Raw genomic sequence first — 20,107 nt, forward strand, 5'->3', positions numbered from 1 at the left:
CGCTGACCACCAATGTTAGAACTGGGGGTCTCAAGTTGGCAATGTTTTGCACCATTGTCCAAATAGGGACCCCTGCTTCTAGTCAGGGTAAGGGGCTACACTCCTAAAATGACCCCTGTCCAACCCTGTGGTAGCTATGCACGAGCAGGAAGGCATATCTCAGAGGCATTGTGTAAAGTATTTGTGAACATACAGAGTAATACAGTGAAAACACTAAAGATGGACACTACACAGGTTGTTATAAAAATAACTATGCTTTATATAGACTTAACACAAGACCCAAACGACAAAAATCCACAATACATTATTAAGAAAATTACTTTTAGATGGTAGAAATAGCTTAGTTCAAAGATGATGGTAAATGCGACACGTTTCTCACAAAGTACTATTGGATGCGTCACGCAAGATAAACAAAAGGGTCACAGGAAGAACGATGCATCGGTTCCTTGCTTTTGGGGAGGCGATGCGTCTGTTCCTCAGTGCTTGCGCAAAGTAGGCGATGCGTCTGTTCCGTACCAGAGAGGACGTGATGCGCCAATCTTGGGTTGCGTTCCGGTTGCGATGCGACGATCTGGTGTGATGCGACAAGATGGCGTCCTTGATGCGATGCGACGACGGGATAGGCAATGCGTGCACGCTCCCTCTGGCGGTGTGGCGGCTCTGGAACTTCGGAGCCATGACAGGCTCTGTGACATGCTTCTCCGGTGATACGATGGCGACCCTTGCGGTGGTGACACACTTCTCTGAGGATGTGACGACAAACAGCTACGCCGGAGACACGCTTCTCCAGTGATGCGGCGGCGACCCTTGCGGTGGCGACACGCTTCTCCGATGATGCGACGGCAACAGCTGCGGATGCGGCACTCTTCTTTTCATTGAGTCGCGCTTCCAGCTCCCAACAGTACCCAGGCTTCTGCAGACAGAATTCCCAGCAAGGAAATTCAGGGGGAGCTGGGGGGGTGAAGTCTTGTATCCCTGAGACTTCTTCAGCAGGAGGAAAGCACAGTTCCAGCCCTTGGAGATTCTTCTTCAAGATGATGGAAGTTCAATAAAAGTTCCTTCTCCTTTCCTTGGCAAATAAGCAAACACTGCAGGCCAACCCAAGCTTCTTATGGTTCCTCTCCTTGGCAAAGGTTTGTCTTGATTCCCAGAAGTGATCTAAAATCTTGGGGTCTGGGCCCCAATATTTATACTAGTAAATCATTTGTCCTCTGAAGGGAGAGGGTGCCTGTACCTAGCCAAAACCAGTTCTGTGCAGCTTCATGGCAGGAGGTGGAGACACCCTTGTTGAAATCAGACCTGGCCCAGGTAGCTTAAAGGAAATCTCCTCCCCCAATTCTCTATTCTATGAGGGCTCAGGGGAGTGAAAGGAAATCTCCGCTCCCCACTCCCTATGCATTCAAGCTCCTATTCAACCCAGCCCTGACTCGCCAGACTGCTGGAGCCCAAGCCCTCCAGTCACTCACAAACCAGACATGCAATACACAACCTAGCAGAGGCAGGCTGGATGGTTAGGTAAGTAAATACCTCCTTTCTAAAAGTGGTATTTTCAAACATAGAATGTTAAAACCAACGTCACTAAATAATGTATTTTATCATTCTGAGTTCAGGCATACTACATTCGTTTTTCTACCATGTTCCCTGGGCCAGTTAGGATTATAAGGTGTGATAATCAAACTGCCCATTCTGACCTATTAGGGACAGGTAGCCTTGCAATAGTGAACAACGAAATTGGCTGTAATTGACTATCAGGACATGCCACACACACCAGTGCATGTCCTGCCTTTTACTTACAATGCACCCTGCCCTTGGGTCTACCTTAGGGGTGGCTAACATGTAGAAAAGGGATGGTATAGGGACTGGTAAGTGGGTGCACTTACCAAGTCGACATGGCAGTACTAGACTGCACACACGCTCTACAATGGCAGGCCTGAGACACACTTTACAAGCTGCTTCTGTGGGTGGCACAATCAGTGCTGCAAGCCCACTAGCAGCATTTGATCTACAGGCCCTGGACACACATGTTGCACTGTACCAGGGTCTGACAAGTAAATCAAATAAGCCAATCATGGAGTCACTAATCTATTACAATAATTTACCATAGGGAGCACTTGCACTGTGGCACCGAATAGCAGTGGCACAGTGCCCAAAGCATCTAAACCAGCAAAACATATCAAAGACAGAGGAGACATCAGCAAAAAATGGAAGGGAGACTCACGCCAATGGTACCAGATCTAACAAAATTCATCCGATCTAATGCATGTCAAAAATTGGACAGGATGTCAGCAGACCCACCTAAGGCCTTGACGAGTTCAGCACTTTTCAATTGCTCCTAGGATTGCTACTAATGAAATTGTTTAAAGCATGCTCATACATATATTCTCATTAATCCTCATTAATCCTGTTGGTTTGAAAGCTGTAATTCTGCCATGTATTTCCACACTGTGTGAGGTACTGGCAGGAAAAGCGTCTTCAGTGCTCAATTTGAGCCTGTGGTTTCCGATGCTCAGCCCCACTACTTATTCATCAACACCGGCGCTATAGCTTCATACTCATTTTTGGTAGGCAGGGAGCTTAAGTGATTTGCCCTGAATCACAGGATGTTGAGCCAATGACGAGATTGGAACCTGGTTCCCCAGCGCTGAAGTCGGCAGCTCTTTCCATTAGACCACATCCTCTCCCCACTTCCTGGTTAGTAGTTGGCTCTGTTTTAGGCTGCGCTACAGGAGAAATGTGCTGGTGCGAGCTGCCTCCAGATGAGAGCCCCAGCACTTATTTTTTTACAAATTAAACTACGCAACATAGAACTACAAACAGAGAAAGGCAGAAGCAGGCAAGTAGCCATATAAAAGCATCCCCAGCTGGGGAAAGGCAGTGAAAAGCCAAGGTTCTTCATACAACCTGTCTACCATTGGAAAGGCAGCAACATAGCTCCTTTTTCCAAAACATATAACTACACACAGGCCAGGGTAGTGACAGGACGAGCAGCCACATAAAAAGCATCCCACACACTGCTTCATTTTAGTGCTAAGACAAGGTTGCCTATAAAACATACCCAGACAGCCTAAGGCAGTGAGAGAACACGCTTCCTCATGGCATACAACATGCACAGAGCAGCGAACCAGTGACATGGAAATATTTCACGTACAATGCACACAAGATAAGACAGGAGTTCCCAAAGAATAGATGTGATACAAGGCATGGCACTGACAGGACAAGCTTTGGCATGCCTTTGTACCACATGCACATCCATACACAAGAAAAAGATGTAACACAACAGGTTTCCCCTGTACTGTGTCATGTATCTACAGTCTACATAAAGCAGTGACAGGACAAGCGTGCCAACACCTATGTGGTGAAACAGTAGCGAGACAACTTTCATACTATGCTTTTCCACACCATGGAAGGCTGTAACAAGACAACTCATCTCTTGCACTGACATCCATGTGACTGATATCAAAATACTTTAGAGGCTGATGCCAGTAGAACTGACTGAACTTACGGAGATATGGAGTCCTCTGAAGATTCGCTACTAGGGAAGGAAAGCATACCACGTATTAATGCTCAGTAATGTACACCATAGGAATGATCAGCAATGGAATGCACGCTACACAGCTTTAGAACATGTGAATACATGTAAACTGCATCAAGAGAAACATCTGCCAGGAAATATGCACCATCCCCAGAAATACACATCATGGAAATGTATGTAAATAAACCTTTACTGTAGCAATTAATAACAATTGATGCAATAGCACCATTTAAAGTGCAAAGTTAAAAGAGACAAATGTTATATCAGCAAGTATAAAAATTGTCTGCAGAATGATTTTATACAGGGTGAGGCCTGTTCTTAGAAATCTAGCGAGGACAACATAAGCCCACTATTGTGCAAGGATTAGGGACAGTTTATTGCATAATGCAAATTTTTTTTTTTATTCAAACCGGGCAAGGTCCATCAGTCTGTCACCTTGGGAATGCAGACAGCAGAGTCACAAAGCTGCCATGTAATCTACATCACAACCAGGGAAGTTACATAGAACTTCATGGGAATATTCGCCATGGAAGGGTACAACAAGATCAGGTCAATGGGCATACCATGAGAGGCTGCACCAAAACGCACTAGCATATAAGCCATATCATGGGCAGGTTCGCCAAGGGAATATTCCTCAACAAATCTACGCCACATCAGAAAATTGCTCACCATTTGAATCTAGATCATTTCATAGGTACCCATCCAATTGAACTCTTCATTATACCGGTTGCATTATGGAGCTGGAAACAACTAAAAGGGTTCTACGCTGTGAAATCCAGGTCATGTTGTTACAAGAAAATCAATGCAGTATTGCTAACGAGAATAACAATGTATATTATCTAAAGTCTATTACATTGTGGTCATTTTCATCATCACAATATGCCCCATGGAAATATATTTTGTCAAGGTCTACACCATAAAGTTGTATACCATCAAAGTTGAAACCATGGGGGCACACGCTATAGGCTTTTAGACCACAGTATGGGAATGAGAATGAATACAATAAAAATCTACACCAATGAAATGTACACCATTGCAATCTATACAATGTGGTCCTAAATTGCTGGTAAAAACAATATAGAAACCTACACAAGGGAAATTCTACACCATTGCGATGTGCAATAAGGGCACTTGGACCCTGAGCAATTGAAAATGTAATTATAATATATATTAGAACATTGGGATGTGAAGCACTCCATTGAATACAATGAATTGCTTCAGGCTGTTACGGGCCGGTAGAAGCCCGCAGAGCAACATTTGAATGCTTTTGTTCACAGCTGCTGCTGTGAACAAAGGCCTCTCGGAGCCAGAGGGGATTTAAACCCCTCAGGCTTCAAGAGGCCTTTGTTTTTAGTAATTAGAACATTCTGCACTCTAGGGCAGAATGTTCTAATAGCCTTAGAGCCCTCCTAGCGGGCTCTACCGGCCATTATAGGCCCGCTCCCTTGTTTGACGCTGGAGCAGGCTTTTAAAATCAGGTAGAGCCCGTTAGGTCGGGCTCTAGAGCTGTAATAATATTATACTTATATCATAATATAATTGTACCATGTGTGTGTGTGTGTGTGGGTGTGTGTGTATATATAAATATATATATATTCACAGGCATCTACAGAATCTATAGCCCACCACCGAGTTTTGGGAGGACAAGGGGCGGTGTTACAGTCATTGACTGCACGCTGGGCGAGGTGGACTGCCACACTTGCCCCCGCCGAAGATATTCCTGAACATTGGGGGTTGATGCAGTCTGGGGACCTGAGGGGGCGCCTTAAGTTCCAGCACAACAAAGGACACTGGTGGTAATGTCAGCGCAATGCCCTGTATCCCACAAAACCATTGAGCCACCCCCGCCATTCCTACCTGTTGAAACTCAGCATTCTGGGGCTTGCAGTCCACACACACATAGTGGACAGCGAGAGGCGAGCGAAGACACTGTTCTTGGGGGCGGAACGGGCCGCAACATATCAAATTGTGGCAGGACATTCAAATAAACGCTGGTGTTTCCCCTTTCCTGTTGATTCCTGGCGCTGAAGAAGGCTTTGTATAGCCGAAATGCATTTGCCGTTGTGATTCATGGAATAAAGATGCCTCCTTGGTTCCCCTAACGCGGCCTCTGCCTTTTCATTTGAGGAGGTTATATGGAGTTTTCATGTCGCGTCAGCCAGAGACGCGCTTGCAGAGGCCCCTACATCGTTAAGCTGGCTTGGTCGTTACTGGCACTTGCTGCTCCGGCGGATCTTCGATTTCCAAGGTATTGGATGAGACCATAGCCCACCACCGAGTTTGGGAGGACAAGGGGCGGTGTTACAGTCATTGACTGCATGCTGGGCGAGGTGGACTGCCACACTTGCACCCCCGAAGATATTCCTGAACTTTGGGGGTTGATGCAGTCTGGGGACCTGAGGGGGCGCCTTAAGTTCCAGCACAACAAAGGACACTGGTGGTAATGTCAGCGCAATGCCCTGTATCCCACAAAACCATTGAGCCACCCCCGCCATTCCTACCTGTTGAAACTCAGCATTCTGGGGCTTGCAGTCCACACACACATAGTGGACAGCGAGAGGCGAGCGAAGACACTGTTCTTGGGGGCGGAACGGGCCGCAACCTATCAAATTGTGGCAGGAAATTCAAATAAACGCTGGCGTTTCCCCTTTCCTGTTGATTCCTGGCGCTGAAGAAGGCTTTGTATAGCCGAAATGCATTTGCCGTTGTGATTCATGGAATAAAGATGCCTCCTTGGTTCCCCTAACGCGGCCTCTGCCTTTTCATTTGAGGAGGTTATATGGAATATATATATATATATATATATATATATATATATATATATATATATATATATATATATATATATATATATATATATACTATTATTATAATATAATATATATATGATATAATAATCATATAAACCATACAATTCACAGGCATCTACAGAAAGGAAACCTCACCACTGGACTATGCACCATTTCACTCCACAATGGAACTGTACAACAGTGGCCTTTTATACAACAGACATGTACAGTAAAGAAAGTCAAACATGTAGGGCATTAATGTAAAGACTGAGACTATACACAGTGCCAATGTATATCATGCCATAAGACTGTATACCAAGGAATAGTGATATACAGTATAATAATCTACAACATGTCATGGACCAGTAAATCACACCGTGCAAAACTACACCTAGTAATGTATGCCCTGGCCATCAATAGTTGAGTAAACTTGGGAAATGAACACAGGAATATGTATTCAAATAAAGTACTGAAAACAAGGGACCTGTGGAATACTGATATCTGTAAATAGGAATCTTAGCTCAGAGAAACTACAAGAAAGGAGCCCGTGAGTGTAAGCCACAGGCATAAACACTTTAGGAAACCTAAAAAGCAGTGAACTAGGCCAGGTGAAACCTGTTCATGGGGCTCTATTCCGTAAGAATATACAAGGTGAGACTCCAAAATACAGGGCTAATAATCTGTTAATGACTGTACTGTACTCATCTCTTGAAGTAAAATTAAACAGATTAAAATCAAACTGCACTAGTGGCAAAAGTTAACAAGTGTATATACAATCATGGAAACTTACACATCTGGAGAGTCAGCAGATGCACCCCCACTAGGGAAAGAAAACACCATAGTTATTTTAATGTATAGCGTTGAACTACAATGAATTCATTTAAACTGCATAATGGAAGTGTTCACCATGAAAAACAACACATCATATAGTGGTACATCATGGAGATGTGCACCCAGGTGATCTGTAACAATAGAAGCTACACCACATTAAACGAATGTACACAATTGTAAGTTAAACCCCAGAGTGGCAAATATAGCAATGCACAACATAGGAATCTACACTATACACATTTACCAAAAGGCAATGCACACACCGCTTAGAAATGTAAACAGTGGAAATCTCTACTCCCACCTGGATTGAACAACAATACGGTTTGATTGTATACCATAGAGCGCTTTAAATAGGGTCAGGACGTGTTCATACATGTCCTATGCTTTAATCCTTCTTAGCTGCCTTCTTTGTCAGAAAGATTTGTATCATTCTTTGACAACATAGATATTGAAGACCCTACACTATATCACCTACTCGGAACTCCTTGAGTCCTTCTCTGTTTCCCACCTGAAGTGTGTTTTCCTCTTTGCGTCTTTGCACCACCTGACTTTATCAAGACTCTATTGTATTGCAAATTGGGAACTCCTCTGGACTCTGTTCCTAGTCACCTCCTCCAGATTCTCCCAAGTATTCTTTCTTCCCTTATTTCTCTTCTTAATAATACTCCTTCCCTATTTTTGGCCACATCATACCTTGAAGAAGCTGGTGTGGTGTCTCTAGTACAGAAAACAGGGGCTTTGATCCTTGATCCCTTCATACTGTAGGCCCATATCCCTTCTACTTATGTGGTAGAAATCCCAGAGGATGATGTGGCTAGCCAGCTCTTCACCTTTCTCGAAGCCAAAAATATTCTTGGCCATAATGTCAGCAGGATACTGAGTGAGTATGCCAAAAAAGAGGGGGTAATATGAAGGTTCAATAATCCATATTGCAATATGCGCCAGGCAGCGATAGTATTGAATGAGTAGAGGATACCAAATGGACAAGAATTGGAATTGGTGGCATGAGCAGTAGCCATGCATCTTTTTACGTTTTGTAAAGGCAAGAAACGAAATGGAACAGCAATCAAGGCTTGTAACCTAAGGAGAAACTACACAGTCATTAAAAGGATCACATTCCACTTACTCCTGCTAAGTCAAATGAAGTCAAAATGTTTGAACACAGGTTCACACCCCCAAACCCTTTCAAGCCCTCGAAGGACCCAAAGGTGGTGAAGCAAAAGTCAGGCAAGCACTGGTCGGGTCATGCCTCAGACCCTCACCAGACTGGCAACCTGCACGTTCGAAGATGATGTACGGACAGGAGACACGGTCTAGTGTCTCAGTTCTTTTGTAATGAGCACACCTAACACCCACCCACCACCAGGCGTCACAGGTCATGTGACACTGGCCAATAAAGGGGCCGAGCGCACGTGCTCTGAGGCCCATTACCTATCCCCCTACCACTGTGTCCGTGTCTCATTTACCTATGCACAGAATGAGGGCCTAGCGCCCTCACCAAACTGCACAATGGCGACGAGGCGGAGCTGTGCCCAGCGTGCCACAGCCAAATAAAAAAAAACATTGTGGGTGAAGAGGAGAGAGCTGCAGGGCGCCGCCGCGCCCCCCCTCTCCCCTGCAGGATCGGCGCCGGCCTGCCGCGAGGCCCGTGGGGCGGGTGCCTAGCCCCGGGCCTGGACGTCCACGACTAGCCGACCGGAGCCCACCCGAGTCGGCCGCAGCAGCAAGGACCCCCACCGAGAGGAGTGCTGGCCTGGCGGAGCCCACCTGCCACGGCCGTAGCTATCGAAGAGGCCCGTGGGCCTGAGGTGAGCCCGGGAGCCATGAAGTGCTTGGGGGGCCGCGCTAGCCTGCAGCGACCCCCCTAATAAAAGACTGAAGCGGAGCCCATCCGCATAGTGATGCCGCCTGGCCAGGCGCGATGCGGCTTATGAACAGAGAGAGAGGCAAAGCCAGCGGAGCCCACCCGCGGCCTGCCTGAAGTGACTCCGACCCCCGCCGCGCAGCGTATGACTGAAGCTACCGCGGCGGCAGGGTAAGTGTGCCCGCAGCGTGAAGAGCTGCCAAGCACTGTCGCACTACAAGCGGAGCCCACCAGCTGTGGCCGCCAAGGAATGCACATAAAGCGGAGCCTACCCGCATTAAGGGGAAACCTGGCCACCGGTGCAAGTGAAGCGCCAGGCTCTGGAGGACAGCGTGGACTTCCCCGCTGCACCGCGTGTTAGGCTGCGGTAAGGAGACAGGAGGCAGCGCACAGCCGGTTACCTCTCCCTCCGCCCCGTGCAGTGTGAGGAACCGAGAGGCCGCGGCGGCCAGAAGGAGAAGAGGCAGAGAGCGAAACCCCAGTAGCGCAGGGAGGCGGCCGGCGAAGCACCAGACTGAGGCGACCCCTCCCCCCCCCCCAAGGAGGTGAAGTGCAAGGCTTGCGCGGCCCACAGTGAAGGCAAAGTGCGGCAAAGAAAGAAGCTGGGGGTTGGAAGTAGGGTCCCTCCCGAAACAAACACCGAATGCACATCAAGACTGCAGGCGCCCCATAAATGAGGCATGGATTTACCCAGCGGAGGCGATGTCTCTTGGGGCAGCAATGAAGCCTGGGAGGCCCTGCAGAGTGAAGACAGGCCATACTATTTCCCCAGCACGACCTGCAGCGTTTGGGAAGCTGCTGTAGCCACTAACTGAAAGAACGCAACAATGCCACCCGGTGGCCGTTCCCAATGCTGCCGCCACGGAGTATGCAGCAAACAAGCCTTCAACAAGCCAGCCAAGGTGGCACAATGGCAGCACAGAGCAAGCTACACACAGCACAAATGTAGGAGCGACAGAGCCCCCCAAGAGGAACAAAGACAAGCCTGCAGCAACAAAGACAAGCCTGCAGCAACATAGACCCAGGACTGCAACATGAGACAAGCACAGACGCAGTCAGTAAGATACACTGGTGTCACAAGGCACATCAGCGAAGACAGCAAAGAACGCGTCATGCGCACAAGACTGGCGCAGGAACGCCACACAGCAACAAGTAAGCCCCACCACGACAGCACTGCGATGCGCAGGATAGTGCAAGGAGTGAAGGAACTCCACGCTCAAGAAGGACCATGGAGCAGAGGCGCAATCCCTCAGAAGCACTGAAGCCACACGGATGGAAAGCACGGTGATGCCTAGTGGCCACAGGCCGTCACCGCTGCCGGAAGAAAGTAAAGGAGCACCACCACGAGACTCCCCACCAGGCAAGTGCGACATCGAGAAGAAGGTCGACGACCGCCGACACGGCTCCAGGATCCCAGAACGATAGCAAACACACCCCGTGAGGTAACGGGAGCGACCTGAGCACGAAGAAGTTCGGAGCGGTGACGTAACCCTCCACACCTAATGAAGCACAGGAAGAGCGCAGACGAAAAGCGCGCCGACGCTACAGAACCGGAACGGAGCGAACAGCGACCAAACAGAAGATAGCGAAGCGTGAGGACTCATGCAGAAGACCACCCCGTCTGGTCGCAGAGAAGGAAAACCGACCCCTCAGACGGTCGATCGAAGAACCCGGACGGTCACACAACGTGACACCCAAGAAGCCGGCCAGCCAGATGGCCGCACCAAAAGCCGACCCACCGGGGGTCGCAAAAGGAGGTGACCGAAGCAAGGGTCAACAAACCGCAACACAGCAAGTATCCCACAAGAGGACCGAAGATAGCCTGCCAGCATCGGCAGAGTGGACCGGCCAGAGGTCCAAGACGTTCGAACACCAAGACACAGTCTACGATCAGCGACTAACGAACTTCAGCAACCACAATTCAACATGTAACGTCTAAAGAGAGAGAGAAGATCGCAACGCCCGGTCCAGTCACAGATGTGAAGAGACAGTGTCCGTGAACCAGGACAAGACCGGATGGAAGCAGGCGGAGTGCACGCTGCCTGGAGAAGTCGGGCCAGGAAGAGGAAGACAGCAAGGTGACCAGACCGCGTTGCGAAAAGGAAGGAGGAAGAAGATGTCTAAGTGGCACGTTTGCCACCACAGAAGAGAAGAGAAGGAGAAGAGGTCTGAGTGGCACGTCTACCACCACCAAGAGAAGGAAAAGGAGAAGAGGTCTGAGCAGCATGACGACAGGAAGACAATGGGAATGGAGTAGAGCAAAGAGGAGTGTGGACGAAGACACTACGACACACAAGAAGGGGAAACACCGAGGAGAACGTGAGAGGTGCACAACAGTCCACAAGTACGACCGGGACACATGTAACATCACTGGAAGCAAGCATCCACGTGCGAACCCGACAGTCATCCAGGAATGACGGAAGCGAGCAGGCCGGTCTGTTGGCAACATCCACCTCTGGGATGGAACGGACACAAGGGCCGCGGAAATCCAGGGGCAGAGGCCTCAGGGACACCGGTGGCAGCGGGTCCCACAATGAGAGACGGACTGCTGCAGCTCGCGCTGAAGATCCTGGAAGACCGAAGGTCGCACACGACGGAACCAGTGCCAACAACACCCTTTCAGGTGGAGCTTCGGACACGGAGAAGAGAGCCCGTAGCGACGTCCTTCAACACTTTGGAGCGACAAGGCGGCACGTCCTCCGGTCCAGTGGGAGCCTGGCAGAAGGGCCTCCGGGTCGTCCAGTGAGAGGGGACACCCACGAGAGAGAGGTATCCGTGAGAGGGATAACCTGCAGCTGAAGATCCCGTCAGGAACAGACTCCAGCTTGAACCAAGCACCTTGACTAGGATGGTCCAGCGGAAAGCAACACACTTGAGACCGGCTATGGACTTCTACGCATTCACAGGATGTGAAACGGAGCGAGAGAGACTGTACAGCCCACTTACAAGCCGCAAGTCTGCCAAGGCAAGAACAGACACCATTGCCAGCAATTGAAGTGACCGGCGGTAAAGAAGACTACGTGGGAGTCGTCGTGATTTGAGTTATGGTTTTTGTGTGAACTCTATTTTCTTTCCCCCAGGTTGGACTTTAGTTAGTGTAATTTTATTAACTAAAGTTGGGAGGGATGTACTGACAGGAGACACGGTCTAGTGTCTCAGTTCTTTTGTAATGAGCACACCTAACACTCACCCACCACCAGGCGTCACAGTTCATGTGACACTGGCCAATAAAGGGGCCGAGCGCACGTGCTCTGAGGCCCATTACCTATCCCCCTACCACTGTGTCCGTGTCTCATTTACCTATGCACAGAATGAGGGCCTAGCGCCCTCACCAAACTGCACAGATGAGAGACAAAACACTTGATTGGTTTCTGCCCTGATATTGCTAGAACGGATGGTCCTGCCTCTTGTTACCCTTCTGTCCTCACCTCTCCATACAAGCCTTATACTTTTCTTCTATTCCAGAGGTCCTTGCTTTTTCTAGTTTACTTAAAGAGGCACCTTTGTGACCTTTTAGAATTTCTCACTAGTCAACTTCCACTTTCATTATTAGTTGTGAATGATATTTCAGGGTAAAAATGAGACAATGTGGTGAAAATGGTTAACATTACCCTGCTGCCACTATTTCGGAAGGGCCAGCAGCATGGCACAGAGTTGGTAGCTCTTATTATGCTCAATTGCAGCCCAGCTCTTCTCTGGCCTATGGGACTTGTGAAAAACACTTTTTATATATGTCTCTACAAGTTACCTTTCCTCCAGAACTCTTCGGTCTGGCCCCTTACAAATTCTCCTCATTCTACATTAACTTTGCTCTCGCCTTTAGCAAAAGGCATTTGATCTGTAACAACAGTAGCCAATTGGTGTAATTTCCTGCTCTGGACATCAGAATGCTTCGAGTGAGCCTGCTGCAGAGCCTTTGCTTGCCTTGTTCTCTCAGTACCTCCGGCCTATGGCCCTTGGGCCCTGTAGGCACATTTTAAAAAGTGAGAAATTACCCCTTATTGCTTTAAAGCTAGTTGAAATGTCTTGGGCTAACCTTGCGGATTGCAGAGTATTTAGTCTCATTCTACTGACCCTTCAAATGACAAAAATATGAACCGCAATCAGCCCTTATCAGCATTAGAATATGAAAATATACCGAATTCGGCCAGCCAGAAAAAAACAAAACCACCCTCTACCACTCTAAGGCTGGTCACAATGTCTCAGCCTAGCCTGCTGCTTCTGTGGCACTTGGGTCTCGTCCTACTGACGCTTCTCATTGCAGAAAGTGGCGGCCCGTCCATTGGGGGCGTTGGGGCGTTGCCCCCCCCCCGCCTGCACACGCAGCTCCCTCGGCGTACTGCTCTGAACTGAAGTAAACTCTCAGTTTACTTCAGTTCAAAGACGCCGAGGGACAACGCCTGTCAGTCAGCATGATGCAGGACCGCCCACCCCCTTCAGAGTCTGACGGGGGTGGGCGGTCCTGTGTCATGTTGACTGACAGGCATAAGACATTGTCTGGGGCAGGCAGCAGCACACAGGTGCACATGAGTGGGGACGGAGGCACATTTTTCAGCCTTGCCCACGCATGCGCACTTGTGCTTGCTCGCATGCCTGGAAGAAGAGCGAAACCGCGCTCTCCAAAGGGCAGGCGGGCAGAAAGCAACGATGCCCTGTGTCAATCCTGGCGCTGAGGACGGAAGGCGGGGTTTCCGCTCCAGCAGTTGTAGGCGCCAAGATCCCAGAACAGAAGATGCAGCGCTGACCGGCGGCGTTCAGGTAAGTTTTCTTTATTTAATTCCCCGGTCCATCCGTCCCCCCCCCCCCCCCGACCCCCGGGCCCCCACGAATGCGAAGCAAGCACTTCAGATGACTCCCAGCAGTAGGAATGTGCACTTAACAGAATCCGGGCCTACGTGCACGCACTTCTTGTGCCTCATTTATTCGGCGAATGTTGTAAAGCTTATTAGCTTAGCTTTCTTAACTTTCGGGTTCACCCTGGGGCCACACTACAAGGCCTTTGAAAGCACCTCTTTCTTTTAAGAAATTGCTCTGCTGAACAGAACAGTACCTTACATTCAAGTGTAAATGTAATGATTTATTCATTAGAATGCACGTAGAGATTCAATGCAGGGCACGGCCGATTATTTTTGCGGCCGACAATGCTTGTAATTACTACCGAGTTTGAGACCCGGACGGACTCGATCTACTTAAAGCCCAGTTTCATATTTTCAATATAAACCTGCATTTCACTATGGGCTGCCTTCAGCTGCAAGAGTTCTCTACCCTCTGGACTCTAAATACCCAGGGCAGGCAGGTATAGCGCCTAAAGGAAGCACCAAACCAATAGACTGTTTAAAAGTAACATTCTTGTAGTGGACATCACTCCAGATCAAAGCAGCAAGAGCGCTAAGTGAATATTGAATGATGTCATCATGCAAACGGCACATTTAACCTGGGAATTGCAGGTGATGCACAGTGCTCCGTCCTGCCACCAGCGCATTTCAGCTTGAGGTTAAAATGACCGGATGGGGTTACGTTTTTGCAAACAAACTCTGACTGCCCTTGACCCCAGTACCGAGGCGAATAAAAGGCCCTCTTGGGTTTAGTATGAAGAAGATGGCCTCTCTACTTCTAGTGTGCACGTGGAAGTGAAGACGAATGAAAACTGTGCCGATTTTTTTTTGATAATTAGGGGCAAAGAGCGGACATGTTTCCACAATCTGGTGTTTATAATTCCAATTGGTGTAATGTTCTGTGATGCATAGCATTCCACCTTATAGACACTTTTGGATTAAGGACTCCTTCTCAAGTAACTGACTGCTGCTTTTAAACATGTTGGTGGAGGATGTTATGATACTTTGAAATGACCAGTTCTGTTGCTTTTACTTCCAGTGAGCTAAAAGGTGGTCAGTCGTGTATATGCACATATAAAACGTCTTGCAATTCCGATCTGGAAATTATGTGGCCTGACGTTATCTGTGGAAAGCACACATTTTGATGGGGTTCACCACTCTTGGTGGAGGTTAGGTTAACCAACAGGGATATTGTCAAGCTGCAGGCGGTTCGGATTTTTGTGCACACCATACCTGTGTTAAGCAAGTAGCTTGAGTAACAAACACGAATGAGAAGGGCGTTGTGTGCCTTTGTTCATGCCTCTGTGTGTATGACATGCGGTGACACTTGTCTTCACACATACACATAATATGTGTGGTTAGCCCACAGCAGTGTTCCACCCTTGTTTTACTTTGTTAATATGAGACAGTTTGTGTTTATTTATTGTGTATTCTCAATCTCAGGTAACACTGGCGGAGCCTACTACCAAATCTCCCCTTCAGCTACTACTAGGCGTGTTGATACCAAAACCAATTTTGTTCTGTCTACAGCAGGTGGACAGTACACCTGTCGGCATACAGGCCGCGTATTTACATATTTACTTTGAGCACAGTAATCTATAGCCATGTTTTAGTCCACTTTGTTTATTATGCTAAGCGATCTTTATAAACGCTCACATGAAGATTGTAATTGTTTTTTCATATTAGAATCCGCATAATTCCTTTACCAAATGTACATTACGTTTGTAATGCTCTTTAAATCTTCTAGGTTTAAACTGTCTCAGATTACACGCTGTTATCCAACTCCGCCTTTCATACTTTTGTTATAGTAAATACCATTAATTCAAAAGCATGTGTTGTTTAAGGCACTGAGAGAGTGCTGGGTCTTCAGTTTATGGAGTAAGGGTGCTGTGTATTGTGTCCAAGAAGATAAGGGGTGGGAGGAGTATGCAGGAGGGGTGAGAGAGCGACAACAGAAACATAAGGGAGAGAATAGAGCGTGTGGAGGGAGAGAGAGAAAAGTAGTGGAAGAGGGGAGGAGAAAAAGTGTGAGCACTTGGAGGAGAGAGAAATATATGGAAAGAGTGACAGGAGATACAGAGGGAAAAGAAAATACAAACCACAAAGAAAGGAGAAAGAGGCAGACTAGAGTGAGCAAGCAGAGAGAGTAAGCAAGAGCAAGACAGGTAAATAATGGGAGGTGGAGAAAGAGAGAGGGAACGAAAGAGGAAGGAGGAAGAGAGGGGAGAGACAGAAGTGTAAAAGAGAAAGAATAGAAGATGAAGATAGAGCAGAAGAGGAGTATAAAGAAAGAAAAAGACAGAAAGATAGAGAAGAGTTAGAAGGATAAGGGAAGAGAGAAGACGAGTCAGGGAAGACGAGAGAGAGAGAGAGAGAGACCAAGTGCTGCGATTTCTGTAATAAACACAAGATGATGGACGGAGTGCTGAAACTTTTCAACCACTCACCCCCAGTTAAGACAGCTGGGTTTAATCCATTGCTCTTTTGCTCACTGTGGAATACTAGTTTGGACCTAGTCATATGCATATCAGTCTTGAACCTGCTCCTCATGGGAAAAGTCCAGCACAAACTGCCAGTTTGCTATGTTTGCCCTAAGTGGGACGGGTACGCCGGGCTCGCTCGCAGCGGTTCAGTATGACAATAATTTTACGCCCCACCACTTTCAAATGTCACCAGCCGCCATTCCCTGCAATCTTCCTTTATCCGTATTAAAAGATGAAAGTATGTTAAGCCCTGCCAGCCAGTAAAAATCATAGTGTGCACCAGCACTGCATTCCAAAGGCCCATTGTCTACAGCGCTAGCAATACCTACAACTAGTTTTTAAACACTGCTTGGATCAAAGGGAGCGGCCCTACAGCAGCAGATACTTCCTAAATGCGGTGTGGCTGCCAACTGAACCAGCCTCAGAGTAGGAAAAGAAGAGCACTGCCACTGACTCCTAGCTATGTGATGTGTGACTCTATCCTCATGAGTGTACATCACTTTTTATGAAGAACTAGAGCACGTGATCAACATGAAGTGATGTCTAGTCAGTAGGAAAAGATTTTATTGAAATTACTTTCACAAACAGTGCAGTGCATGTAACAGGAAGTATTTTTCTTTGACCATGTGCACAGCAAATTCCTACACACTACAACAGACTCCTTATTTAAATTTTTTTTTTTTTTATTGTTTCACACTTTAAACAGATCACAACAGAACATGTATCGCTTATTACCCCTAAAGTGTCTGGGCACTTTTAGAGTCAGCATTGCAACGTATACATACATTTTGCATCCAAGTTAGGACAATAACATACTGGCGATACTAAACTAGTAACAGCCAACTTTAAAACTGGCATGACTAAGACTCTTGTGTTATGTAAATGGGAAGCAAGACAGTCAATTCAACCGTGTACCAATTGTTACAACATTCATTAGGTATGGCGATATCTGGTAGGCAGTCAGCTCATATGTAAGTAACAAGTGGGAGGTGGCATGGCTGCCAATCGAATATCTCTCACAATTGAGATAAAAGCCAGGCAATGGGTAAATATGTAGAACACAGAGTCACTGGCCTCCCCTTTGGGAGTGGTGTGTTTCAGCTCTAAGTGTAAAAGTAAGGTGGCTCTGATTCATCATGTGTTGTGGTGTAGTTTGGAATTCGATCCAGTGCTTAATTTGAGCCGGTGCATTCCGGTGCTCAGCACCGGCACTTAACTGCTTTCAGGTGCTCTGCACTGGCACCAAATTGTCAGCACCATACTTAGAACAGTGTACCACATGGTGGCGCTGCTCATCTAATTTAGGAATGAGCAGAACAACTGTTGTTTAGGAATACAATATACATTACAAATTGCTAATACCTGCCTCTCCAGCCATTCCCTTAGCTTTGGGGGCCTGGAATAATGTGAAGTGTCGCATTTACATGCAAGAGAGATGGTTAGTAGTATTTTTGACAGTGATGACAGGGGCGATGGGTGGTGCAAGCTGCAGTGGCCTCCTGGTCAGAGCCCTGGTACTTAACAGTTTACAAATTAAGCACTGATTTCGATCATGAGTGCATCCCACCCTGAGATGCATTTTGCTTAGGAAGCCCTTGGGCTTCTTCGCGTTCTCTCCATGTCAGCACTCAGCATAGACTGCTCCTACTCTGAGACACTGGGGGGTGTAGCTTTTCATCGCCGCGCCATCTGCTCGCTTTGCGAGCAATAAATCAAGGTCTAGAAATCGAGGTGTTAATTTGTGTTTTTTTTGCACGTCAAAACAGCTTAGAGCACAATCCTCCAATGAACTTAGGGGTAATTCCCACAGCGATCTGCACAATGATGGCCCCCGGGGGAAGTTGAGTCGCAGACTAGTCTTCCCCCGGGTTGCTTCACGCATGAACAGGATAGGGGTAAGATAGGTTGTTTAGGGAGGAAGGGATGGGTTGTAGTTAGGGACTACAAGAGTCAGGAAGGGCGTGTCTGGCCTCTTCCTGACTCTGAGCACCGCTGGGAAATCAGGGGACTGTTAAAAATAAAACGTTGTCCACCCGCTCACACTACATGCATATGGGATGAAGTTGGGATGGTATTACAGCGAGGTTGACAATTTAGCACAGTTTGCACGGCATAGGCTTTATCATGGCGGTGGAGAGTCACATGTGGGCATATCCCCTCCCTGGGGATGGGGCAGAACGGAGCACAGGTGACAAAAGACTGTGGGCCAGATGTAGGTAATTCCGATTTACCTACTCTTAAATACCGAATCATACCGATTCGGTATTTAAGAGTAGGTAAATTGGAAGTAGGCAGATGTAGGTAATTTTTCTTTTTCAATTGCCGATTCTGTAAGATTCGGTATTTACCGATTCGGTAAATACCGAATCGGTATTTCCCATTGATTCCTATGGGCCTTGAAGCCCATAGGAATCAATGGGAAATACCGATTCGGTATTTACCAAATCGGTAAATACCGAATCCTGGCAGGGGGAACGGGGTGTCACTTTGACACCCTGTAGCACCCCAATTGCAGGCTTGTGTGCCATGTGGCACACATACATGCCCTAAGGGCATGTCTGTGTTTCACATGGCATAGGTGTACATGCACAGATGTGCATGTACACTGGAATTCGGTATTTTACCACCCAATAGGATTGGGTGGTAAATACCGACTCCTAAAGGGCCCGTGGCACTCTTTGAAGTGCCAGCTACATCTGGATTTACCGAATCGGTAAATATACCGATTCGGTATTTTACCGAATCGGTAAATTTACCGATTCTGTAAAATTCGGCCCCCTACATCTCAAAAAACAATTACCGGTCGGTAACGGCCGATTTCGGCCGTTACCGACCGGTAATTGGTGACCTACATCTGGCCCTGTGTGCGTTACTTTGTCGAGCAAGAAAAGAGTCTCAATGGAGGATGTTTGGTAGGAAAATGAAGACGAGTCTGGCTATATGGGAAGAGTTCAGTGAGTGGAACAGGGAAGCATGAAACAAGGTATGAGGGCTTGGGAATGAAAGTTGGCCTGAGGTGTGAGTGGTTACGGGAGGTGTGGGAGTGTCATATCTACACAATTTGATGATATTTGTTTATATGTTGGTCAAAGTTCAAATTAAGTGTTTGCAACCGTGTCTTAATAAATGGCCTTTTATACTAAATCATGGACATAGAGTGTTCTTATCGCACAAGGAGAAGTGTGGCTGCAGCCCACTATCGAGCCAAAGACGGGCAGGGCCACAACACGCGCAGCATGTCTGCCTCTGCAGAACCACACCATGGGCAGCATGCTCTAGCTCTTGGAAAACGTTCTGTATATTAGTTGGAGAGGGGTAAGCTCTATGACGGATATTTAACTGTGTAAAGTTAAACCTAGAATTTCTAGATATTCCAGAACGGAAGGCCAATAATCTCGCCCATTTCTTTTCGCGGAGTGTGCTGTTCAGCTCTGTTTCCCACCAGTCTCTGGGACCTGCTAGTGAGATGTGTGTCTCCGAATGCCTTGGCCAGCCAGCAGCTAACAAGCATGCGTCCGTGCTCCATAGTGTGGAGAGTTTGTAGCACAGCACGTGTTTGCGACTCAACTACTACTAAGTTGCAGTGAATACGGGCAGAACATGTCAGGGATTTAAATGTTAGGAATTGTTGCCTTTGGATACTGATACTGAATTGCTCCATCAGCTCATTAAAGTGCACAAGTTGTCCCTCATAAAACAGATGCTTCAGCTTCAGGATACCACATGCATTCCACTAACTAATATCCAAGGGCATTTAGAAGTTCTCGTTTCTT

The 20,107-nt window shown here is 47.4% G+C and overlaps 1 protein-coding gene across 1 annotated transcript in view; it reads right to left on the reverse strand.

Annotated features, from left to right (window-relative positions):
* Positions 1-20,107, reverse strand: part of LOC144782986 (uncharacterized) — a 606,463-nt gene that overhangs the window by 74,812 nt on the left and 511,544 nt on the right. Inside the window, exons 16-17 of the mRNA XM_078662199.1 lie at positions 7,112-7,141; positions 3,503-3,532 (exon numbers count right to left, since the gene is read on the reverse strand). Of these exons, the coding sequence (XP_078518325.1) occupies positions 3,503-3,532; positions 7,112-7,141 (60 nt within the window). The remainder of the gene's footprint in view (positions 1-3,502; positions 3,533-7,111; positions 7,142-20,107) is intronic.

Source organism: Lissotriton helveticus, chromosome 9, assembly GCF_964261635.1.
Source record: "Lissotriton helveticus chromosome 9, aLisHel1.1, whole genome shotgun sequence".
Classification (NCBI taxonomy): domain Eukaryota; kingdom Metazoa; phylum Chordata; class Amphibia; order Caudata; family Salamandridae; genus Lissotriton; species Lissotriton helveticus.